General features: G+C 42.2%; 1 protein-coding gene across 3 annotated transcripts in view; it reads right to left on the bottom strand.

Moving 5' to 3' along the window:
• Positions 1–1,275: 1,275 nt before the first annotated feature.
• ARHGEF12 (Rho guanine nucleotide exchange factor 12) overlaps positions 1,276–26,129 on the bottom strand; it is a 70,295-nt gene continuing 45,441 nt past the window's right edge. For all 3 annotated transcript variants that reach the window (XM_062617639.1, XM_062617640.1, XM_062617641.1), the window contains 28 exons: positions 25,678–25,788; positions 25,070–25,168; positions 24,434–24,476; positions 24,236–24,341; positions 23,266–23,403; positions 22,788–22,820; positions 22,025–22,139; positions 20,850–20,955; positions 20,408–20,620; positions 19,805–19,934; positions 19,480–19,515; positions 18,697–18,851; positions 17,884–18,030; positions 16,973–17,058; positions 15,398–15,523; positions 14,477–14,591; positions 12,088–12,188; positions 11,757–11,834; positions 10,345–10,420; positions 9,766–9,933; positions 9,164–9,251; positions 8,463–8,552; positions 8,234–8,310; positions 7,638–7,865; positions 5,348–5,833; positions 3,570–3,883; positions 2,754–2,826; positions 1,276–2,193 (listed from right to left, as the gene is read on the bottom strand). In XM_062617639.1, the coding sequence (XP_062473623.1) occupies positions 2,183–2,193; positions 2,754–2,826; positions 3,570–3,883; positions 5,348–5,833; positions 7,638–7,865; positions 8,234–8,310; positions 8,463–8,552; positions 9,164–9,251; positions 9,766–9,933; positions 10,345–10,420; positions 11,757–11,834; positions 12,088–12,188; positions 14,477–14,591; positions 15,398–15,523; positions 16,973–17,058; positions 17,884–18,030; positions 18,697–18,851; positions 19,480–19,515; positions 19,805–19,934; positions 20,408–20,620; positions 20,850–20,955; positions 22,025–22,139; positions 22,788–22,820; positions 23,266–23,403; positions 24,236–24,341; positions 24,434–24,476; positions 25,070–25,168; positions 25,678–25,788 (3,549 nt within the window). In that variant the 3' untranslated portion in view covers positions 1,276–2,182. The remainder of the gene's footprint in view (positions 2,194–2,753; positions 2,827–3,569; positions 3,884–5,347; positions 5,834–7,637; positions 7,866–8,233; positions 8,311–8,462; positions 8,553–9,163; positions 9,252–9,765; positions 9,934–10,344; positions 10,421–11,756; positions 11,835–12,087; positions 12,189–14,476; positions 14,592–15,397; positions 15,524–16,972; positions 17,059–17,883; positions 18,031–18,696; positions 18,852–19,479; positions 19,516–19,804; positions 19,935–20,407; positions 20,621–20,849; positions 20,956–22,024; positions 22,140–22,787; positions 22,821–23,265; positions 23,404–24,235; positions 24,342–24,433; positions 24,477–25,069; positions 25,169–25,677; positions 25,789–26,129) is intronic.

The following is a 26,129-nucleotide window of genomic DNA, read 5'->3' as shown; positions in this document are numbered from 1 at the left end:
TCCAGCTAATGAAGGGGAGCTGGGGGAAAGTGCCTTAGAAACCAAGTCTATAGCCCAGTTCTCTTTCTGGCCGGATCACATAAAAGATGCCACATCAGCATGAAGCAGTTTTGGGGGCTTACAGGGAGTTCAGATGATTATAACCAAAGGAACTGTATGGCTGAAGGTGAGGAGGGAGGATACCACCCATGAAAGAATGGAAGTGCTTGGCTAATACTGACAGTATACTCGTAGAGGTGCAACAGGACAGGCCTTGGTGGGTCCCAAGGAAGAAGAAGCTCCTGCCAGCCTGGAAGAGAACACTTTGGCTTGTGTTGGCAGTGTAATGCTCTGCTGGTGAGAAACAATACTTTGTGCAATTGGCTCTTGAAACAAGAGAAACTCCCCCCTACTCTGTAAGGGCTCATGGCTCTGGCTTCCACATCAGGCCCAAAATCATCTCCAGTCAACCTCTGTCAATCTTTAAATGAACTTATCCCTTGCATGTTTCTAATGGGACAAAAAAGAACTGTTTTTTTCCTATGTGAGTAGACAAAGGACAGAACCCATTTCTAGCCAGTAGCTAAAGAGAAAGTGTGTGTTTCAGAGGAGCAGGGAGTATGATCTTTATGCTGACCAACGACAGACTCTCAGCACTTCTTGATGCATGCAGTGATGCAACACTATGGCAGTTCTGATTTGTTAATGGGATTTACAGGTTTGGCATGCAGCTCAGTTTGGGTTCACTAAACAGTTTCACTTAGAAAGAGGGTGTAAAGAGACTGCCTTACAAGATTTCCACTAGCAGTCCTATTCAGTGTCTGATAATGGGGACAGCTTGAACCACCCTATGCCAAGCAGGAACTGCCTGCCCTAAGACCAGCTCCAGAGCAGAAGCACAGGCAGCTTGTGCTGCCCAGTGTTAGCTCTGCTGGTAGCCTGATACCTGTATCTTAGTCCCAGACTGGGAAGGAATTCCAACAGCAAAACCCATTAGAACAGGCCTGAGGAAGTGCCAGGGAGCTGCTTCAGCCTTCTTTGTTCTGCACATCTCTGTTTCAGTGAGAATACATTGGCACAAATCAGTTCAGGAAAGAAAAAAACCAACCACAACCAAAATCAAACCCCCAACCCCACTCCCCCAGAAAGAAACCCCAACCCCACCCCAAGCCCTCAGCAAGACATACTTTCAGGTACTAAAACTTACTGGCCCTATAATCAGCAGTACCTGTGGCTAACTCAAATGGCAGCCCTTATTCATTCAGTAGTGAATCAGGGGCAGAGCTGCCCCATATCTTTGAAACACTTCTGGGTTTGCGTTTATTCTTTTTGATCCAGAGAAGAGTTACAAAAGTGCTGCAGGTCCAAGTATTTTTATCACTTTACAAAGGAGACAATGATCAAAGCCAACAAAGTCAAGGAAAAAATTAAACCTATCTTTCTCCTCTCCCAGTTTAATCTTGCATGTCAACAAAGGAGACCCCTAATGGGAGAGGGGGATAAAGAAAGTCTGCCCATCTGAAGTGCCTGGCTATTTAGCGCATGGAAAATTCTTGTTACACATTTGGTGACATGAGCAGTTCCCATGCAATTGGTGAATACAGATAATTCCAGCCACAAGTCATCCTAACACCTTCATAAGTAGCTCTTCGCATGGCAGCTTGCTTGCCAGCAGGGTGTGCAGAGTCCAGTCCAGTGAAGATACACTTGCACATGAGCACACCCTCTCCCCTCAGACCTGACCTTTGGTTCAGGAGCAGTGGCAGGCAGGGTGTACTGTAGGCAGAGGGCTAGAACTGTCACTACCCAATTAAAATAGAACAAACAAAAAAAAAAGCAGATTAAAAAATTAAAATGTGCTTTTGATACACGGAATGAAGTCAAATAAATACATTGATTCTTCTTCTTTTAATGTCTAAATACATTTTTATATCCTACACCCAAAGCTCTGTACATTTGGTTTGGTTTTTCTGTTCTGAAAAATGAATTTCTGCGAGCAAGGAGAGGAGCAGAATAGAATAGACTCCCTCACTGACAAGATAGTGCAGATGCCCCACAGGAAAAGCACCCCATGCCCACTTTGCTAGAGTATGGTTCACGTTTGGATGGTCCAAACCCTCTTGGCTCAGAGTCCACAGGGAAGACAGCGGGTGCTGCGTCCTGATGCTCTTCATCCAATCTTCAGCCATGCCTGAAAACATGACTAGCTTTTGTCTGAAGGAGGAAATAAAAAAGGAGGGAGAAAAAGGGTTGTGAGGGGGGGATGCAATGAGATGAATGCCTAGAACACCAGTACTAGCAGAGAATGTGTGTTATACGAGAGACACCGCACCCATTTAACCTTAAGACCTTTGTCAGCAATTCCAGCAATTACCTCTCTAGGATGCCTAAAGCCAGTTTAAAGAGCCCCATGGCAACCGCTTCACGCAGCATCACAGAGACCCCAGAGAAAGAAGAAGACAGATTTTAATCATTTTACACATGCAGACATCTTCCTCTGGGACTTTACATCAATCCAGGCTTCTTTGAAAGAGAAGCCGGGCATCCTGAGATGTAGATCTTTGGCAGGCAGGGGTGGGACTGCTTGTACCAACCTTCTCAGAGGAAGGAACAAGCTCCTCTGCACATAAAACTCAACAGATTCAACCGTGCTGAAGTAGGTGAAACCTTCTTCATGTGTGTGATAAACATTAACAATTGATCTTGTGCTCTTTGTTTAATGTCTGAAGCTAACATGCTATACGCTACCAATTATAGACACTCTGGTTGCATACCTGAGTGCTCTCCTGTGGAGGCTGATCCAGCCAGCCCTTGGCGTCGGAGAATGGTGTAGTCTTCCTCAACCTCCTAGAAAACAAAAACCCCCAAAACTCAAGTGGCTTTTTCCTCTATTTACCAAGTGAACAAAGAGGACTTCAGATGGGAAAAGAGAAGTTTCGCTGCAGGTGAGTGGACTGGAATCACCCATGTTGCACCATGACCCACAACAGATCCTTTGTCAACATCTTTACCAGGCCTTCTATTTGTATGCAATATTCCACTTTCTTCTCAGATTTCAGTTAAATTAAAGGCCAGCTACTGACTTAACACGTTGGTATGCTTCATACATCAGGATGCTGTGAACCTTCTATAGCAATGGTTATTATGCATACAGAATCCCCATCACATACAAAAAATCATTAAAGCTGAAAACACTCTTATTGGTCTACTGCAACCTTCATTTGACATTGGCAGCAGCATGCGACAGATTTGATAAGTCTTTTCATGTCAGGAATTCATATTCCTTAGGCCAGTGGCCCCTTCAAAGCTCCACTGCTGCAGACTTGCATCAGTTTTGTCCCATCCCTCAGGAATCTCTCTAGGTTCAAATCAAAGCAATATACGTACCCGCTAGCTCTAGCAGAACTACTTGCCTCTTGTAACCCACAACTTAATGCAAACAAACCACCACCAAGATTCTGCTTTAACAGTCTCCAGAAATAAGAGCCAAAGACAAAAAAAAGGCATGGCTGCTTTTTTCCAAGCTCTTTACTGATACAAAACCCAAGGAATATGAAAACCCCAATACTGCAAAGAGAAAGGCAGCGTACCTTTAACTTTTCAAGGTCATCCTCTATCTTCTGAATATACTGCATCATCTGCACACGCGACTCTATAGAGAAGTGAGGGCTTGCTACAAATGAGCAGGACTCTTCCACTGCTCCCCAGCGTGAGGCCATCATCTCCTCAGCAAAGGGGGAGCTTCCTCCATCTGACTGGGTGTCCCGGGGGGAAAGTGGCTGCTGCTGTGCAGAGTCCAAAGAGGCATGGCCACCTGCGGTGCACTGGAGAACTAGAGATGAGACCTCCTCATCTGTGGAGCTTTCCTGCACTGTTCCATATCCATCGAGGATCAAATAATTTCCTGTTAAGAGAACAGCTTTTTACTAACACCTCCAGCTCAATAATCACCAAGAACCATGGAACTAGAGCAGACAGCTTAAGCAGGCTTTAAGAAAGATAAGTGGTGAGAGGCCCACCTCCAAGGACATTTCAAAACGGGTAAGCAAATGCATTTGTGAACACTAAGCAGAATAGTGATTATATCAGACCAGACTGGTTTGGTTCTGAATTGGGCTTCAGAGACTGTGGCAGGTTTCTGGACTGCAGCTTGAGAATTACATGGTAAAATGAGCTAATCATCCCCCTTCCTGTTTTTCCTAAATGGGTGTTTCTATTATGATGTCTGGAAAACCTGCACTTACACTAATGGCACCTGACAAATCGAGGCTGCTAGATTTCCACTTGCTAGCTAGGGCACTGAGGATGCTTTTAGACCGGTTAGCTTGAAAGCTCAGCTTGCTGATGACATGCTGAAAGACAAAGCAATTATAGATAGAAATGTTTTCACAACCTGCGCCTAACACCAAGATTATGCTAAATTTCTCTACAGTATTCCAGCAAAGCTACCATGTGGAGTCTGAATTAAACCCAGGCCTATCTAATTTTGATGTCCCTGCACAGTTAAGAAAGTAAACAGCATAAGAGACGACAAATAAATTAGATGCTTTGCGTTGCTAACTCAGTTTTAATAATTTAAAACAGCTTGGTAATTCAGGGGAAGAAGAATTGTTTTCAATATGGAGTTGGAAGGCAGCATTCAGACAGTCACAGACTGGCTTATTCACGATGACAGAATCCAATTTGAAAACAAAAGCGTATTTATGATAAGAGGACTCAACACCAGGAGTTACATAGAATCTACCCACTAGCAGCTACTTCTACTACAACAGGCACAGGAGATAAACCTCAACTTGTGTCCTCAATTTAGTGCAGTGTCACCATGCTGGCTGATTAAAACTCACAGGGTTTTCTAAACTCAAAATAACAATGAGTTTTTAAGAGCTTCAGACCGGGGTGAGGTCGCAAGACAATTACAGTGCAAAGCTAAACCCTAAGTTTCTTTTCTGAAGCTTGATCAGGAGAAGCCAACACAGTATCTCCGAAACAGCATGAGTCATGAGGACTCTGTGTGTACAGACTAAGGAAGTACTTTGCCTTCAGGGAACACGTCTTCCATACAGATCCTAACAGACACTTGAGAGATAAAGTGGTCCAGTGGCAACTGCAGTCAAGAGCTTGCATTGTGCCCAGTGCCTCTGTAATTACAGTCTGTCACAGTGTATTAACCCCACAGTATTTCAGCCTCTGCTGTCATAAAATAGAGAATTAATTAGGTACATATTTGCACAGCTCTTTTCAGGGCTAAAATGACTGTCAAGGGCCAAGAGTTAACTTTAAGTGTCCTATACCACATAAGCAAGAGAGGAAGTCTCTAATACTGAAACCGGACACATTGTCACTCTACGAGTGAATTCAATATGCTCACCTGAGATCCGTATTTGCACGTCCTCTTCCTCCTTCCTTTCCATTAATTCACTTTCAGATGGATTTTCATCACTGTGAGCTTCTCGAGCATCAAAAAAATGCTCCCCGCTTTCATCAGCACCCACCCCTTCCAGCTCTGCAGCTGACATCTCCAGATTCATACTCATGCGGTCTAGTGCTAAGTTACTACTCGACCTGGGGTCTCTCTCTATCAGCTGCATGGCATCTCCTGAAGCTGGCGATTCAGCTGAAGTCCGGAGGCCATAACTAGCTGTAGACTCATTAGTTCCGGTTCTTGGAAGCTCCCTGTCTGCTCCAGGCTGGTGGAATTTGTTGCTCTCAGGGTGCTGCAGTCCAGGCTCGTTTCCACTCTCCGTTTGGGCTTCTTGAGAAACGGTCCTAAACCTGGGAAAGCGCTGCCGGTCTTCGAGGGTCCCCTTCTCAGAGAAGCCAAGCTGCTGCACCAACAACTGTTTCAGCAAGCCCACTGCAAGTAAAGAGAACGTTCACAAGGCTTCACAGATCATAACCTCCCTAACGGTCATTAAACCAGGCTACCCTTCCGCAGAGGTGTATCTCGTAGCAGCCAGCCCTCTCATTGCTCTTGGCAGGAAAAACAGGGATAAAAATAGGTGTATCAGGTCTGAAGCCTTCCTGCACATTTTACAAGCGAGAGCAAACGTGTCAGTACAAGTTCCATCTTGCTTAGGGGAAAAAAAATCACCTCCTGAGATTACCCAGCAACTGAGCTGGAGTGCAGGTGAGTGCACAGGTTCTTCCCAAGCCCCCCAACCGTGGCCATAATAGGGGATTCCCACCGGAGAAATGAACACATTGAAAATATTCCACTCAACTTTGAAATGACAGATCGGAAAAAAAAAAAAAAAAGGATACTGAAGACACACTTTCCCCTAAAATTTCATGCAAATTTATGCTTGTTTGAACTTCAACCCACATTCCTTTAGTTCTCAAATTATCCCAACCCAACACTTCGTATTAAGGACACATTGTTGAAAACAAAAATGCGATGCTGTCAAGAGCACAAGTACACTCTTCACTCTCACCATATAACGCTCATGTAACACCCAGGAAAAGCTATGATGTCATACAGCATAACAGTCACTCATCTAAGTGGAAGGCTGTTGTCAAAATGTGAGTGACATTCTGCTGCTGTTGGAGGGCTGCTCTTTTAAGTCTGAATAGTCATGAGATGCTAGGGCACTGTCTTCGCATACCCCACAGACTAAGATTATCTTAGCACTGGTCTCTGAAAACAAGTACCAAGAACATTCATACAGCATTCAGAATTAGAAAAGCACTTTGAATCCTATAAGAAGGAGAAACATAAACGGATCAAAGGATCTGAGGGGAGCTATCACATAGCAGAGAACTGTTCTTTAGCTGTACAGAGAGATAGAAGAAAGAATTTGGGCCAAGGAGACGAAGCCTCTGCATTTTGGTAAAAGCAAATAACAGAGAAGCAATACAGACTATTCCCTTCACATATAACTGAGGGACTTCGTGTCCTTTCAGAACTGCCAAGAGGAGATACATGGATTAATGAATTCATTCAAATTTTAGGAAGTTATATTTAGGGATTGCACTACTAGATCTGATCAAGTAGGTTGCATGGCTCTGCATCCTTCCTCTGAAAGGAGGTATGCCAGAGAACAGAGGAAGTGATTCAAAATCTCCTATTACAGAATCTGTCCATCCGGAGAGTTTCTTTACAACACACACAAGTGTTGAGCTAATTATATCCAACCACATCCCATGTCCTCAGAAAATCTGAACCTAGGCTTTGTCAAGCTCAAGTATATCCCATATGTTTGCATGGTACAAAATCCCATGCAAAATCATGTTCTGCTACTCATGAAACCTCTCCTGTTAGGCTCCAGTGCCATGAAAATAAGCCCACAGGCTGGCTGCATTGTCTTCTAACATCCAGCAATGGCACTGTAAAGCACTGCGTAAAGTTGCAATATAATTTTGTCATCAAAGCACTTCATGGCCAGTAATTAACAACTCATTACTACCATCATTTTATACATGGGAAAAACCACAGGAAAATGAGATGATTAAAGCCAAAGGAAAGGGCAGGATATGAACTCAGGACTTGGAATTCCCTGCTGTCAGATTCACTTTGGTTTGCTATGCTGTGATCTACAGCACAGAGAGAATCGATATTTAATAGAAATGGGCTTTATTTTAGCTCATTGATTCAGATGGGTGACCTAGCAATGCCCATCTCCACACCACGGCCCAACCAGACACTGCCCACAGATACTTACAGTTCCTTAATGCATCCAGTGCCCACTGCCCTTCTGATACGGAAGATAAACTGGTGGTTGTGTGTTCATAGCATGCAGAAGAATCTTTAAGTGTCAGGTCTGCCTGCTGCACTTTATCAAACTGTCCTTCTGATGCAAGGAGACTTTCTACCTTGGACTTTTCAGACATGATGAGTGAAGAAGACTGAGCATTCAGTATTAAGGGAGATTCGAGGCCCAAATCTTTATCTAGGAAACAGAAAACATAGATTCACGTTAAACAACTGTGTCAAATTCGATGATAAACTGCAGAAAATTCTGCTTCCCACAGAAATCTCTGAGAAATACAGTCCTTGAGCATGGGCTTGGTAAAAGGCCAATTCTTTTGAGGGGGAAAAAAGAATCTTTACCAGTAATTTATAAACCAGATAGAAACAGTAAAAGATACGTTTTCCAAGAGGCTTGGTATCACTTCTCCACATGACTTGTAATGAAATCATTTATTTCCAGGAATGTCAAAGCTACCAAGAGATCCCAATCCACAAGGAGTACACCTTGGCGTATTTGCACTCCATACGTGAATCTACTGATATAATTCATCTGGACCAGAGCTTTACCTGGACTTTGTAGGCTACTGGCAGGAATGTCATGCTGCTCTTTGAGCTTCTGCTGTTCTTCTTCCTCACGCTCTTCTCTGCAGGGAGTAAAGAATGAACAGGTTCTTTTAGTCACACAGATCTGAATCGCTGCATGAGAATCCATGCTCTGGCTGGCAATCTTTGAGCAGGAGAATGGGTACCAGACAAAGAAAAACCAGCCCTTCTTCCTCCAGCTACTTTTACTTACTCGCCAGGTCCTGACTGTGGTAATGGAATCACTCTTCTGGTATTCCCCATTTTTACAGTCCCTGCCATCTGAGCTATAAGGTCCTGCCATCTGCAGCAGAAGCATCAAATAAAAACATACAAAATGTGAAGCATAATGAATACTTGTCTGCTTAACACCTCTTAAATCCAGCTAACATTATTACTGCTCTTCTTACAACAGAAATAGATTTTTCCTTTCTTTCTCAATCCTGTTACATTCAATTCCTGCAATACCTTGCAGCCACCAGTGAAGCACAACAGTGTAATGCTCACCTCACCAGGATACAGATGCAGGATTATTTTAGTCACTTATCTCGCAGTCAGTCACGTAAGACCACAATTGCAAAGGTAAGTAACAGGTTTTTTAAAGTCAAAAAAGGGTCAGGAGTGAGCCTCAAACAACAGCAAACAACAACAATAGAAGCACTAAGTGTATGTACAGGATGGCTTTTTAAATACATATATATTTACACATACCCTCCCCCCTGCTTCTTGTAAGCTGGGAGAGACTATCCTTGGATACTTCCTACATAGGCCAACACAGCTGCATTTCCAGCTATGCTGAGAGAAGGAACTCAGGTAATTCACAGACACCTGCACCGTTACTGCAGGCGAACAGATGTAAAAGATCTCTCAAGGACCACAAATCAAGGAGCAGATGGAACGGAACCAATTACTTACACATTCTTTTCTGACACAGTCTGTGCCACCAGTTCATAAATATGAGCGCCATTTTCTGACATGGAGATGACGAAGAAAGCTTTGTTATCTGAAGCAACACAGGGAAGGAAGAATTAAGCTAGATGCCTTGCCCCACACAGCTTCCTAAAATTCCCAAAACTGGGAATACCCCCATCCAGAAGCAATAGAAGAAGAGTCAATGAGATAACCCTCCAATGCGATAATATGCAAACATCAAATCTTGCCTTACCCAGGAAATTTGCCTATTAGTCCTGAAAGAAAACAGCCATTACAGCCCAAACCATTCTGAAACAGATTTAATTCTCCTCTTTTCCTTCTTAATAATTTCTAGAGCACCTTTCATCTACTACAATCAGAGTACTTTAATTTAGGAGTCTATTTAAAACTCAAGTCATGCCTATTACTGACGCAAAGAAGTCAAACAGCTCATACATACAAAGTAAGACGTTGGACTACCAAGAATTAAGCCTACACATTTTCTCATGTTCTACTCTGAAATTTTAGGCAAAACCACCTATCCTCAACTGATCTTCTCTTCATTTTTGGCTTCCTCTCGTGCTTTCTCAATTGGTTAGACTGACCTGTTGCCACCTGACGAACCAGAACAGTGTTCAGTTTGATGATAGGACTGAAGGTGTGTTTGCTGTCGGCTGTTGACGCCAAGATTTTACTGTGACACTTCAGTACCAGTTTATCGTCTTGTTTCTGCAACAGCACCAGAATGTCCTCCAGGAGCAGGGTGTAGAGATCTGCATGGGGTGCAAAAGAACCCAGAATGAGTTAAGGAATTCATAGTTTCGTATCACACCCCTGCAGAAAGAAAAAGGCTGCATTTTTGATTACTCATGCAGAGGCAGTAATCAGTGCTGTGCCATTCTAGGCAAAGCTTGCAAATTTTCCTCATGAAAACTACATCAGAAAGCTACAGACGGAATTGGATCATCTCATGACTGACTGCTGTGTCCCTGCATGGCCTTAATGACACTCCAGCACATTTCACAATTGACAAGAATAATTTAATCAGCTCTGAGCAACACGCAGGCATTATTACAGGTGGCAGTAAGAACCATAACAGGAAACGGCAGAAATGCTTTCTCTTTCTCTCCTCGTCACCAAAACCACACAAACCCAAGTCAGTCACTTGATGGGACAGGACTCACCGATAGTTTTGTCACGATTAACCTTCCAAGTTAGAGGTCCTTCATGAAGCATTTTTCTCTTTGTGAGATCCAAGTTCTGTCACCAGGGAAAAGAAAAAAGAGTATCACTATGGAATTTCTGTGGAAGCAAGCAATGGTAAAGCATGGAAACGTCAGAAGGAAGGCTAGGATAGGCACTCCAGCTTGGAGATGAGCAGCTAAACCCAGCCTGGAAAAAGAAACGGGCATCAGAAGAAGGGTATGCTTGTAAACCAAAATCTTGAGAGAGGCAGGCGTTATCACTGTTCCTCTTTCACTGCTCTTTTGCAGATGCTGGGAGTCACAGGGTAGAGAATTTTCCTACCAAAAATACTAAGGCATCAGGATGTTATCTGACTGCTAGGAGGAGTTTTTCCAATGAAGCTAGCAGTTCTAATACTGCAACTGGTTAAGGCTTCAGCACTCGATTTGCAAGTCAAGTGTGCCTACAAATGATATACAAATCATCCCAATGATCTGGTGGACTTTATAATGTCAATGGATTCTTCAGTCATTTCAGTGCTTGTGACATTTAGATCTGCAGGCAAGTAGAAGTGACAATTTTCACAAGTCATTCCTTCCAAGTCTCAGAGTCTACAATCAATGACAGCAAGATTTCATAACTGACAGCAAGTTCTTCATTTCCTAACTAAAATGCTTGCAGGTTTATTTGTGGAAGGATCCATGACACAGTTTTACAGGAAAGTCTTCATATAAAATTTTTTTGGCTACCTACTGATTTTGGGGAAGAGAGACGAGTGATAAACAAACAACAGGGAATCTATACAAGACACACAGTAAATGCTGCTCCAAGGATGTGGAGCATTCCATTTAACAGCAGCCGAGAGCAAGTAACCACTTCTTTAACGTAACTGCAAGAATTTAGAGGGGCCATCAAACACTGTGCTTTTAGCACTGGACTCAAGACTTCATTTGGATATACCTGTGGATCCTGCATACAAATCAGCCTGTGTACAAGCTCCTCTTACAAAGCTAACTGCATTGCAACTCTCTGAGGCCTCCCTAGTTCCAACAGCACAACAAAGGCTTGCAATCATTTGAGAGATACATCCATAAGACAACTTATGGTCCATTGGATATCTTTTATGTGATAGAGTACATTAGGCTGAGAACCATTAAGGTTTGTTTCAGAGAGTTTACAAGCTTCATCAACACTGCTATATGCAGAACCAAGTTGTTATATTCACAGAGGTATTCAGGCAGGTAACAAAACTCAGATTTCTGAGACTAATTGTTTAGGTTTTGTACAGAAATATTCATCTCCAAAGACCATTTGATTGTACATCAGAAGACTACAGCAGAAAGCGCCACAAACAGAACAACAGGGCTGCAATCATGATTTACATAGAGATTGGTTTAGTGCTGTCACTCACCCTGAACTCATCCATCATGGGATCCTCAGACTGTTTCAAGGGGGACAAGTCGAGACGACGCTGGTAATCTTCCAAATGCTGCAGAAAATGCAGTGAAGATGGTCACTTTGGTTAGTCAAACTCACTGGCATCAGAATGCAGGCAGTCATTAATACTTCCACACACTCCCAAACGCCCAGGATTCCTCCTCTCACAAGAATACTTGCACCACAAAACATCTTAAGGCACAATATAAAGTCACTAGTACAGAGACTCTAGGGGTCTTGAAGAGCTTGTTGCCCTTCAACTCTCTTCTCCCCAAGCCTTGATGCTCACTCCGTTCACCTCCTACCTGCTTGTTCTCAGCCTCTTTGACAGCCTGGTTCACGTGGTTAAGGATCTGACGACAATGATCTGCTGCTTTCTTCACCTTCTCTTTCTCTTCAGGCAGTTCTGCAAGGGAAAAAGGAAATGAAAGAATGCTTTTCAATAAAGGCTGAAATAGGCAGAAATCCAGTGCAGTCTGCTGACCTCAAATTTGAGAAAGAACTCAAATTCACAGAATAGCATACCAACAAAAGCACTGCATTTCAAAGCTGAAATGACATAAACAGATTTGTGACAGGAGGTAATACATTCTGCCCTGCACAAGGCACTGGCCTCTGATTAGCACCATTGCACAAGCACAGGACTTGTCACTCTTCCCTTTTTGAGGGGCTTGTGGCAACTATTCACTCCACAAACATCAATTTGAGCAGTATTCAGGGGAATCTGAAAGGTCACCACTACTCCACCATGGTACAAAGAGAGTCTTGGGGTAGATAGTTAAGATCACACATAGCCAGCTAGCCAAAGTCCCACGATGTGGCAACTGACCACTGGCTTCTGCATTTCCCCCAGTCCTTCTTACTCATTTATTTTGGAAGAAAGAAAAAGAAACGTAAGGCAAAACATCCAAAAAATGTGTTACCCAGTAACATTTTCCAATTAAATTGCCTGTATTTATTTTAACTGCTTAGGAAAAAGGTACCATTTACGCAGCCTGAAGATAAAAACCACTATTCCTTTACAGCAAGACCAAACGAGTTCTCCTTCCTACCAACATCACTTGATCATACACAGAAAGACACAGGTGAACCCCATCCATTCTCACTACCATATGCCACATTAAGGATTGAGTTAACAGGCAAATAAACAAGTACATCAAGGATAATGGAGTATCACATGCTTTCCTAATTATGATTAGAGTCAACTTGTAAATGCACTATAGTTTTTATGAGTAATGAAATTACACTGCGGCAGGTATCTGCTAGTGAACCTGAAAAGCTATTTTGTGGTAGTATTAAATCATATTTTCTCCTGTTATGGTGGAAACAGCTTTCAGAGTAACACATCCTAGCTAGGCTTCACCTTCTGCAAGAACATTAAAACATTCTGCAGTGATTTAGAGATGCAGCAGATGAGGAAGGAGGGCTACGTTAGCATCCTCTTGGTGTCTGTTGTGTAGGAAAGTACTGCTTTCCAAGTTCAGTCTGCTTCGAATTCTTAGTTGACATTATTGACCTTAAAGAAGAAGAATCAATTTGTTCTGCCTTACCTGCTTTTATTCTCTCCTTAAAGAAATATGTTGATTTGCCATAAGCCTTAACAGTACAGGAGTTTTGCTTAGGTTCTATAATGCTTTTCTTTTCTTTAATTCCTTGCTCAGAAGTATGCCCTATGTCTAGTCAAGCTTGTTTAAGCAACGGAATAACTTGATCGGTTTTTATTAGATTCTTCATTTTTCACATTTTTATGTTTGTAATGGATGATTAAAGATTTACATTATTGAACATCTTATTCTTTTTCTCTCTCCAATGCACCTACATGGAAATTAGAATTCACTTCAATGTGTTTTCTCTTAATAGTTTGATTTAGCCATCTTAACGTCCCGAATTCAGGAAAAAATGTTTATCAGAGCATATTTATTATTGAAAACCAATTTATTGAAACAAATACATTATCACCTGCAGTGATTGAATTCTTTCTAGTTATTTCCGTTAAGACTCCTGAAATGAGTTAAATATATCTAGAAAAGCACAGGAAGAACAGGCATGCTAATGACTATTCAAAACAATAGCACAAATGCAACTATGCCTCTCAGCCAGTTCCTAAAGATTTGGTTGCTACGAGCACGTAATAAGGAAGAGTTACATGATAACCGCTCTTTTTGTCCTCCATTTCTTTTTCTTCTGAATCTAATTCCAGCCACTGACATTGTCACATGCTCTTCTACAGCAGAGAAAATGTTTCTTCACTTTCATTTGGTTCTTGTAATCATTAAAAACCATTAATAGCCCTAATAGTGCAACACTAGAACAGGCTAGGAACTGGAGTGTGGAGAGGAGACAGTCGGAAACTCAGGGTTTCCTTCTTCAAAAATTAATAGCAAATCAAGTTGTTTTGCCAGTAACTTTCCTAAGCAGAATGGTTTGGTTTCTCTTCAAACTTCAGCATTCCCCTCCTCTGACATTTTGAAACTACATTTCCATTACTGTATTGCAACCCTACAGGTTGGATGGGGTTTGGAGCAACCTGCTCTAGTGGAAGGTGTCTCTGCCTGTGGCAGGGGGTTGGAACTGGATGAGCTTTAAGATCCCTTCAACCCAAAGCAGTCTGGGATTCTATGATATGCTCTGGAATCATATTTGTCTAGAAAACCTGCTGAGATGCATGCACGAACCCTAGAGGAAAGGTTTTACCTGTGTACTTAGCAATGTTATCCAGCAGAAGGGGGTACTTAGTCAACCTCTGCATCTCTGTGGGAATGATATCCTTCAGCTGCAACCGTCGACACAGGGGATTACTCTCAGCATCCTAAATTTAAACAGCACAATATCTGCATTTGTCATTTTTATTAAGGCCGTAATTACCTGAACATGTAACATCCATTCATCACATAAACATCTATTACTTCACTTTCCAGTAATTAAATACAAGACAAGAAATGCCAAGATCTATCATTCAGACAAACACATCCCCTCTCCATGTGCAATTACATATAAGAAAGGCTCATCACAAAAGCAGCAGCTTCCTTCCCTCATTACTTCACAGGGGCCTGGTACCATCTCCAATCAATCTCAATCACCACCATACAGGGAAGACATCAGTGTAGGCTTTCACACTATAGCAAAACTCCAGTACATTTTTCAATGTAACCTCAACCCTTGTATTACCAGTTTTCACAGCTTGTGGTAATGAAGATAACGTTCTCTCCTCCAAATGCCACATGTATTCAAGCCCCTTTCCTGGCAGGCAGAATAGGTGCATATCATCTGCCTTCTGCCCGTGACATGCATGAAAATTGCACTAAAATGAGCAGTTTTCCCACAGATTATACATCCTTGGGAAACAGCTACCTCAAGTGAGATGCCATCTCCTGCCTGGGACAGCATGTGCTTCCCTGCACCCTATCAGGACACTCTGTGTTCCCCAGAAGGAAAGGCTCCTCCCTCCAGAAATGATTAGCAGAGATAAATACAGTACTGGAAATGATCCCAATCTGAAGACAATGTCAGACATGATGTCATTAATTATAACAACTTTATCTACAGCCATTCATTATGCTACGCTGGCCACCAGCCACATCCTCAGGCAACTCAAAACCCTTGCATCCAATTCACCTGCACAAAGGTCTGGAAGCGAGAGTCCTTCTTCTGGCGTGATTTGATGACCTCCAGAGCAAAGGGCTGGTTACTGCAGAAAGTGGCAGTTGCAAGTTTCAGCTTCTCCTCTGCTGGTCCACTAAACTGTGCCAGAAAGCAAAGAAAGCCAAATTTAGACAGACTCGAGTTCAGCATGTGCCGCATTCAACAGACATTTAGCCACGTAGCACAACTGGTCTTGCCAGGGAAGAAAGGAATTGCTGGCAAGCCATGAGAAGTAATTTCCATCCTGGTTCTAAGGCCTTGCCTTCCTAATGTATTGAGGAACCCCTTGACGCCTTGAACTCTACAGTTCTCCTGTCCCCAGCTCTAGCACATCCAAACCTTTCCACCAATGCACTGCTGAGTTAGAGGGAGAATACAGGGCCACGTCTCCACTGTAAGCCTTAAGGAGAGCAGCGAAAATGGCACTCAGATGAATGACAAGTATTTAACAGAGAATTGGGCACCAAAGGTCATCTTGTCTCTCTGGGCCACCTACGTTTAAAAACCAGAATATAACATATCCTCTTATTTCCTAAACGAAAAGTATTACAAAACCATGGCTAGGGGAAGCGATAGCCATAAGCAGGGCTGAGAAATGTGCTGCAGGTAACAGATGGTTCATCTGTTACTGAAACTGCAACTCTTCCCCTTCTGCTACCCAGACTGTGATGGAGAGTAGTAACTCCTGAAAACTCTCTAGAGAATGTGGCTTTTTGTTTCATCCACTTGGCCAGAACATCATGCAAGGGCACATAACTATTAGCTTAAGGTCTAGCTTGCCCCAGCAAGTAGTTTCTTGCTTTTCCCTAACACGCAGAAGAACTGAAAGGGTTGGAGGCGTTTCTTTACCAACCACATCTGATTTTCATTTTCTTCCCTTCTTTTTTTCTGGAATACTAGACAAACAGTGGGATATAAAAAACCACCACAAGAGACTTCGGCATGAAAAGCTCAAAAGAATAAGCAAATCAATCTTCAATCCTAAATTAAGTCGGCTTGAAAACAAACAGCAAACTAGGAGATTCCCAAGAGAGAATTTGCTTTTCCTAAACGGTCTACATCACTCCTGCTCCTGTCATTTGGAGCTCATAAAAGAAACCAGAAAAGGTTCAGCTATATGAATTCCAGGATTGGAAACAGGTATTTTTACCTATCCTTTAATTGCACCACAGGCAACACAAGACTTAAATCTCAGTGTTACAGAAATAAATTGTCTCATTACATTCTTCCAAATCCTACTCTCACCTTTATGTCTCCAAAATTACCTTTCTACTCTACCCACACAGCACAGGGAAATTATTTGTTCTTCCTTAAATTACCCTTGTCTCGAGTCAAATGACAACCCTGCAAGTTCTTCCTGCTTTTGTTCAACCCTCATTCTCTAGTCCAGTGATGGCTCCATAGAAATGACAGCTCTAAGGCCTTTAGTTCCTATTAATTGGGAATAACCTTCCCAGTTAATATATATATTACAACTAACCTCTGGCTCTGGTTGCCATTCTAGGAAACATTATTTTCAAGTAGAAAAAAAGCAATAAAGTATTTTACCCAGGAAAGCAAGTCTTCCCCAATTTGGCCAATAACAGATGTCTCGTTCCTTTTTCGGATGGCTTTCATCTGATCATTCAATGCAACTTAAAAACAAAAGAAGTCCATTTTATTAATACTGCTCCAATAGTTTGCTTGAGTTTCAGCAATTATTTTAAAATTGAAGCTGTTCTAGGAAAAGAGTAGATTTGCAATGACTTCAATTAACTTTAAAAAAGAAAGTGTCCCACGACCTAATACATTTGGCAGAGTATCTAAGAAGGCACTGCCTAACTCCCTTGCACTTCTGCCTCCCCTGTCATCAAGTGGCCCCTAAGAACCTTCCCAATCTTATCTTTTCTGAGGATCTCTGCCTTCTAAAAACACAGGAATAATGTTGAATGCACTTCAATCCACCTGCATAAAATGATACAAGTGACTATTCAGTGGCAGAGCCAAACCTGATTCTGACTAGTCCTTCAGCTACCCAATTAGGAAGGGCTATCCTTCAAAACCACCTGCAAAACATCAACCTCTCCATGTTTGTTTTCATATCCTGTTCACCAACAGTTGTAACATTTTCAGTGTTGACCCATAAAGACCATTCATCAAAGCACTGCTCCTTTTATCAAAGCCTGAATCAGCACAAGAGAGTCTGTGCACACAGATAAGAAAAGGCAAGTATCTGAAACACTGGGCACATGCATTCTTTATCGAGATATCTTTGTAAATCAGAAATGGAAAAACAAACTGTGTGCAAAAGGAAGGGGAACAGCTGTAGCATTCTTTCTCAGCTGAAGTGGTTTATGAGGTTGCCTCTTGTTTGAGGGTCACTTGCTTAAATTTCTCAGGTATTTGCATCCAGGATCCCAGCTGCTACTACAGAGCTGAAAGGCTCTGTATCACCTAGTTATCACCTCAGCCGCAATTACCATGAAGCCCAAGGATGTCCTCCAGGTTTGAAAAGATCTTCCGTTTGTCACTGGAGTTCAGGATCCCCTCCCGGGTGACACGCTGGTAGAAGACATTATGCAGAACCTTCAGCGTACGGACGTGAGCTCTCTCGGTGTAAAACAATTCTGGAGAGAGGAAAGCAGGAGTGTAAGCACCTGCTTAAAGAGGTGTGGAAACATGGGTCCAAACATGAAGCAAACAGCAGTCAGAAGTATGAACTTTGAAAACCTTCCCTCATGAATACTTGCTAGCCCATAATCCATCTTGCTCCAGAACAGAGCCACGCTCTGCTATACTTCCATGTTTGGAAGAACAGAGAAGACAACTGGTTCGTGCCTCGTCATTCTCCCCAAACAAACAGTGAGCTCTTAGCAGCTCATACAGCCACAAAGAGTGCTCTGCAGGACTGCAAGACCTGAAAATCAGATGAAGCTTTGAAGAGAAAGTTTGGTAGCAGCTTTCCATTTGCATCATGTGCTTTCCAACAGTCTAGGCAGTGCCTCTTGCTTTCCTTTACAGAACATGATACTGCAAACTGGCCTTTCAGGGTCAAACCACTTAATATTGTTTATTTCTTCTCTAAGGACTGGATCAATCTCATCTCAGGATACTTTTCAGTCACATGTCCAAGTTTCACACACATGAACTCTTCCAGAAGTAACAGATGGCTACCACTTGGAGCAGGTCACTGAAGAAAGACCTAGTTTCAAATGTTAAGAACTTCAGAGCCCCAAAGGACTGGTTTCAACTTTGTGCTTGGTGAGCTAGGAGAAAATCAAAAGCCATCTCACCATTAATGACTTCTTGGCGCTTGATTTCATAGGGTTTCAGCCCCATCAACACTTCCCGGCTCACAAGTTGCTGCCAGTTGGGGGGGTCCATGTCCACGTCAAAATCATACAGCTCGTCTTCACTTTGTACATCTGCGAAACCAACACTGTCCATCCTAACATGAAAAAATACGTCAGTACTTCCCACTTTAGGCATGGATGTAAGGAAGAAAGAAGAGGAAAACCTAAGTGTATATAACAGCTGTACAGCATTATGAATATGTTCTCCACAATAGCTGGAGGCTGTCAGATGTCTGAACCTATAGGCATATTTTCTAATTTTGCCCTTTACAGAACAACTAAGAGTGAATATCTGTTCTGGCAGTATTTTCGTAGCACTGGTTTCAGTGATACAGATAAAATAAGTCAATTATCGAGGTGGGGAAAGGATAGGATACGATTTCTTTCATCCATCTAACTGCAGATACAGAGCTAACAGCAATACACAGATTTAAAAAGAAAACATGGAAATCTCAGCTCCTTAATCCATCAATTCAAATCAGCAGATACAACAATCACAACACTTCACTCATAGATCACGGGGCTTATCTGTGTATGATTCACTCCACCTGTCCTATATATGGATGTCAGTGTCTCATTTCATATATGCATTATTGAGGAAATGGAATGATCATGCAGAAAACTGCACTGGCTCAGAACAACGAACACTACTGCATTCTACCTTATAACCTATTACCATCTAAACAAACTCAGTGAAGTCTGAACATCTGTAAGCACACTCACTTGCGAAAAGGCTTTGGTGTTCCCATGTCAACCATTCTGCAAAGAACAAAAGACATTATTAGGGAAGCTTATGCAAGAATTGCACCCCACTCAGACGTTTCGTATCATTTCAGAGTAAAGGCATAACTTCCTAAGTAGAACACGCTGTCCATCTGTCAACTTCACCCTGATACACAGCTGTCTAGTACTACTGTAGTAGCAGACATAGACCACTACTGCCTACTTCTACCAGTGATGTTTAACACAAACGACTGGACTAAGCTTCAGCAGCCACTGTCACACCAACTCTCATCCAAGGCTCAAGCAACCAGAGTAGCACAGTTACCTCTCTGATTCTCCCTCCTCCTCCTGCAAGTTTTCCAAAGGAGATGGAAATTCAAAGGTATTATTAGGTGTGCGGGGTGTGCCTTCCATACAGTCAATAGCAGGTGGAGCTTCTCCAGTCTGCTTCAAACCTAAACAGAAAGCAAGTACAAAATGTCAAGAAAATAGAGCATATTGGAGAACTTCACGGCCTCTTCATAGCCTTTGGATTCCCAGCCTCATTTCAGGTTAGAGCTGGAAGAATTGAATTCCTGGGTGATTCCAGATGACACCGACTTGTGCTTATGAGAACAAGGCACCTCAGACTGTGTTCTTTTCCTGTTAGATGATCTGATGCCACAGTTAAGAGGATCCATCTGGCAACAATTTCTGGCCTTGATAACATTTCCTGATTTGAGCCAGAGAATATGCCAGAAAAGATGACTGAGGTAAGGAAGATCATGTTTAATGATATAAAATTGTTCCCTGATTTGCCATGTTTGTTGCATAAGTCAAGGTCCTTTCCAACCCTACCCATTCTAGGCTTCTATGAGCAGAACTGTGCTTTGTATATCCTGTTCACAACACAATCTTGAATCACTCCTCTTTGCTAGTAACATCCTACCTGTTTCACTGTCCTTGCTTCCCTCTGGAGAGGAAAAGGGACCCATTGCCAAAGGAGACATGGGGTTGGCAGGTGGGTACGGCCCATCTGCTCCTTCACTGGAGGACCCACTCTGGCGCAGCTTGCTGGAATCTGGTGGCTCTGGGCTAACTGAAGATGCTGGAGGTACATGCTTTAGATGGCGGGGCTTTTGCATTTCCATGGCTCTGCCAACTGAACAAACACAGAGCCATTACACCACTGAAAGCTTTTACCTGTTTTCAGCGATGAGGAGAAGCAGCATTTCAGGACAAAATTAGCCTTCAAAAACATGTTTACAACCAAAAAGTTTACTGAGTCCTCTTAGCATGGATTATTAAACAGATAACAGCATGGATTATTAAACAGATAATCTGGCTTTCAGATTAATATTTAGGAACATATATTTGTTTGTTTTACATACTTGCACTGCTATCATGTCGACTCGGTCTCCTTGGTGGGCCCAGAATATTAGGAAAGCCTCTTCTCTTTCCTTTTTCCTCTCCTTCTTTCTCTTTCTTGATACTTTGCTGCAGAAAAACAAAACCAACAGGTCACTCATTTCTTCAAATGCAGTTATTAACTGAGAGGAGTTTGGTACAAGAGAGTTTTATTTCTAGTTAAGTTATTGAGAGGTCAACATCCTGCAGCATCAGAGGCAAAGACAGCCTATGGACACACTATGAATGGCTTAACATGGTTAGCAGCAGGGAGCCACAGTACCTGAAGAGATACATCTGTTATAAGCAAAAACATACACCCTGCTTTTAACTTAGCAGGACCCACTCTCCTCCCTAGGGTACGAGACTAATTCAGAGCGATCACTATCACCTTGTTTCTCTAGGGCACAGCATCTTGTGGCTCCAAGCCTCCATAAGCATACAGACTCCTATCTGGGAGACAGAAGTGCAACATATCTTACCAGTTCAGAAAGGTTGTGAATGCCTGAACTAACCTTTTAGCACTGTCAGTGCAGAACTGCTTGTGGCAATCTTAACATTACCAAAGAAGCTGGAATGCTGGTGAAAATAAGTAGCTACTGTGACCACAGACACCCCCATAATTGTGGGAGACAACTGAATACACCCACAGAGATGGAGTTTTAGTGGCAACATTCATTATATAACTGGAAAGCGTGGGTGGCAGGAAGAGCAGCTTTCCTGCATTGTGAAGCATGAGGTTTTGGGCAAGTTTCTTAAGAAGAAAACTAAAGCAGACAGGCCAACAGCCAGATTGGCGTTAATGAGATAGATACTCATCTGATTCAAGGTTGTATCAATTGTAAGAAAAATTTCTCACCCCAAGTTTTAACAGGGCTAGGAATGTGAAAAACAAGCAGCTAGAATTTAGGCCTACAGGTAACCGAAGAAAGAAGACAACTCCTTTCTAATTCACGTGTCTGAAAACAGATGTAGCGCCCAATTTCAGCTCTTAGGTTTTCTGTGCAGCTCAGTAACCCAAGATCCTCTTGATGCTGCAATGAAGACTGTAAAATCATACCAACTTCCGATGTGTCATGCAGAAGTGGATCCTGAAATCCAACAAAGCACACAAGCTGGACAGCTTTAAACAAATGCACTCTGGTCACAACACTACTACCTTGATCTTTGGCAAGAAACCAATACGGCCACGCTTCTGCTCCAGGTTCCGAGGTTCTTTAACTTTGACTCCCAGGTGTTTCATGTACGTAAGAATCACATACTGCATTGTGGAACTGCCCAATACATAAAAAACAAAGAAGATGGAGAATAAGGAGAAATGTCAAATGCAAACTTTGTGTTGAGAAATTAACTATTTTTAGATTAAAAGAAGTTGCCAAGTTTTGGGGGTTTTAATATGAAACAAACTATTACAGACAATGGAAAAGACAGCTAATACCAGCATTTGTTCCACTTGTAAGCAAAAGATGGAGTATATAAGCCTAGGAGGTAAATTAATTTTGAGCAGTACACAGGTCTTAAAATGATATACCAAATACATACTTGCATTCATATTATAGTTTTGAGTTATTTTTCAAACTTAGTAACAGTAAAAGGTATGGCTGATGTAAAGAGTAGAGTAAAAGCTACCCAGTTTGTATACAAACTGAACAAGACAAGGCACATACACAGACCAGACTGAAACAGCTACAAGGCAAAACCAAAAGAAACCCAAACTCTCAGTGACAGATCTGAAACAAAGGCAACAAACTTCAGAATCAGAAGAGTTTGAGAGCAAGACGTTGATGCTCTGAGTTCCAGTGAATTATGCCAGGTGATTTAGAAAGAAGAGTTTGTGGCTATAGCCAGCAGAGGGCTGTCTTATGCTGCTCAGCAGAACACAGAGCCAGCAGTGGGGTGGGTTCTTACGCAAGCTCTATTACCTCTTGTCTTCTTCCAAAGGCTGAGATGTCATCCTAAAAACAAGAAAGACTTTAAAAACGAAACTCAAAAACCAATTAACACCCATTCACACCCACCCAGAGCATCAGCTGCTCTGTTCAAAGCATCCTTTCGAATGTCAACAAGCCCCAGGCACTGGTATGGGGAAGGAAGGCTCATTCAGCTTACATTAGAAGTAAAACATGGGTTCTGAAAGGGACTCTGATCTAGTAATGCAGAAGGTCACAATGACAACATTACCTCTGCTATTTGAACAGCAGCCTCCTTGAAAACATACCTAATTTACCTAAATATTAGCTTACATTTGGCTATCATCACTCAAACATACATTGATAGCAAACAGGGGAAACAATATGAATGCAGTGACACCAAGTTGCTTCTATTACCTAATTCCTTTACTGTTTTTAAGTTCAGGGTAGAATCTTTTCTACCCCCACAATTAAACCTGCTGTTACTCACAAGACTTCCTCAATTTTAGCAATAATCTGTTCTGCACATGCTCTTTCCTTCTCCATTGCAATCCGGTCACGAACTCTCTCTGAATCCAGCTTGGTTAGCTCTCCTTCTGCCAGGGTCAATCCCATACTACGTTTCTGCCTGAAAAATGAGGAGAGGGAAGCACCACTTGAACTTGAGTACTGACCTGTAACAAGGAAAAGCAACCTCCTGACATTCTGAATGTCAAACAGGTTTCATTATTGGTTTCTGTACGGAAACGTTGAAGTCCTGACATTTCTTCGTAACATTTGTGCTCACTGTAAAACAGCTAAGATGGCCTTTGGAGAAACTATGTTGTATGGTATTTATCAAGAGAGGCAGCTACTGCACGGGTCAAGAAAAAGTAGTTACTCTTTTTGCCGCATCCCAGGTTGTGTATTTGAAGCATATACTTGAAATGAGACATTTTTAGGTATAAATGAACACGTGTCTTGGTCTAATGTCTCATGTTGGCACTGAGCTCTTACAACTCCAGATGAAAGGGCATACTAATTATCAAATTCTACTATATGCCCATGACAACCTTCTGAAGTGAAGTCTTCTGTGCCCAAAGAGGAGAGAGAAGGGAAAAAGGAAAATAAAGGGGGAAAAATAATAACGAAGATAAAAGCTGACAGCAAACAAAACTGGTACAAAGGATTTATATCATCTCACCTAGAGAAACAATGTTCTGAAATTGCCTCAAACAGCCTCAAGGATTGAAGAATCAAAGCTCTAAAACTGATCTTGCAATTACTTTGAACACAGTGTCAAAAACCATTCAAGAATTGGTCACAGGGTGACCCTGGAGGCCCTCTCCAGTGGCATCTTCCTACTTATTCAGTCCAAGATGAATTACTATGTCCCTTGAGTTTGGACTTGCCCTATACAGAACATGCTGACTGTAGGCAAGCATGAATTAAACGAAATCTACATGGATAACTGCTGTTACCTGAAATCTTCCAGATTCCTCTGAACTTCTGGACAGACTTTATCCTGCATAGTTTGTATAAACTGACGATGAAGCTCTTCAGGAAGGAGTTCTGGCCTTCTTCTGTCTGTAAATCAGAACAGATAATAGATTATTCTCTTGGACTGCCTCAGACAGAAGAAACACAGGAAGAGATAACCAAGGCAAGAGCACCCCTACCTAGTTCTAAGGAGATTTCATCTGGAACTGGAACTTTCAGGTTCTGCAAAGGAAAAGATCAGCTGGGAGAACAGACAGAGCAAACACCATCCCAATAAAACACACAGTACAAAACACACAAGAAAATCCCCTCACAAGCTCAAGTCACTCAACCTGAACACCTGATGGTATAAAGGGGGAAGACTCCCATTTTGAATATATATTATATTACAGAAGGATTATTTCACCTAAAGACATGGTTCTAGCCTCTGCTACACTATCTGGTAGACCAATTTAAGACAGCATAGAAGTTTCTCAGATTTTCCAACAGATACACAAGATTTCCCAATCCTTGTAATAGCTACATCAATATATGCAGCAATTATTAACTAAAAGACGATGTATAACAGCTAGAGCTTGCTTAGGTATTAAAAACCTGTTTCTTCTACCAGACTACACACTCCCTGTGATTTACTGAGTTACCAGGCACCTACGGCTGTAATTTGCCACATTCACTGGCAACATCTAAACAAGAAAACCTTCTTATTTTGGAGGACTTAAATAACTCCTTAGTTTTTTCCAGTTCAGGAGAGTGGAGAGGGGGAAAAGTCAACTTGCTAGATAAGCTTGAAAGTGAATGAAACAACTGGAACGTACTGCAGCTCGGTCCAAGAAGAACTGGTAAAACTCAAGGAAGACACGCCGAGTCTCTTTGGAGTTGGTCTGCTTGTACAAGTCTGTGTAAAGGTAGCACAACTGTGGGAAACAGAAGGGAAGAAATTATTAAGCAATACCACGAGAACTCTTCTAACACCTCTAGCTCCGAGTTTTTGTTCAAGTATTTCACGGAATTCAGTGCTGGTGGATTGAAACTCTTCCTAACTACTTTGAGCCATCTGGGTGGCTCAGGTAACCCCAGCTTGGCTGCCCTGGTAATCAGCAGAGAAGGGAAGGGTGAGGGTGGGCAGGAAGAGAGAGGAAAAGGGATCAGACCTTCCCCATAGAAAACTGATCCCACCTCCTCAGGGTACAATTAAATGCTTTCAAGAGCTAAATCCTTATTTGTAAACAACTGAATGTAAGGGAGGCTCTTTTCATGCTTCTCTTCATTTATCTGAAATACTCTCAGGCCCGCACAGGATCTGCATTTCTCTCCTTGCCGATACAGCCATGCCACTGACAATGCTATATAAGAATAAGGAAATCCTGATAAACTGGTTGAGATTACCAATTTGGGCCAGGACAGCAATTCCAGATCATCTTACCAATGCTGCAGGGTCAAACTGGGACACCACATGATGCAGAAGAACAGCCAGGTGAGCTGGGCGAGATTTCAGGAGCTCAATGTTTTGGAAACAGCTGCACTGTCCATTAATCTGTAGAGAGGCACGGAAACTATTTCAATTATTCAAGAAAGCCATTGGTAGAAAACCCAAGAAGCTTTGTTCCAATAGCTCAGCTCCTCATTTAATTAAAACTGATCAATTCCAGACCCTTTGTGATGCCATTCTCACATCCCAGAAAGCGCTCCCAAGCACTGAGTACTGTATAATGAAATATAATCCAGAGCAAAGGACAGCTAAAATAACTCCACATAAGTATGTCAAAAGCCATGGCAGCTATATTGCTGTGACAGCAACAGAAGATATCAAAGATGGCATACTGTTGAATGAATAATTCTGGTCGAGGGAGGAAAGGGGTGGCTAAAAGTCATTCC

Source organism: Pezoporus occidentalis, unplaced genomic scaffold (genome assembly GCF_034315485.1).
Source record: "Pezoporus occidentalis ecotype Australia unplaced genomic scaffold, CSIRO_AGI_Poc_V1 ctg199, whole genome shotgun sequence".
Classification (NCBI taxonomy): domain Eukaryota; kingdom Metazoa; phylum Chordata; class Aves; order Psittaciformes; family Psittacidae; genus Pezoporus; species Pezoporus occidentalis.
This window is presented reverse-complemented; position numbering and strand designations above follow the sequence as displayed.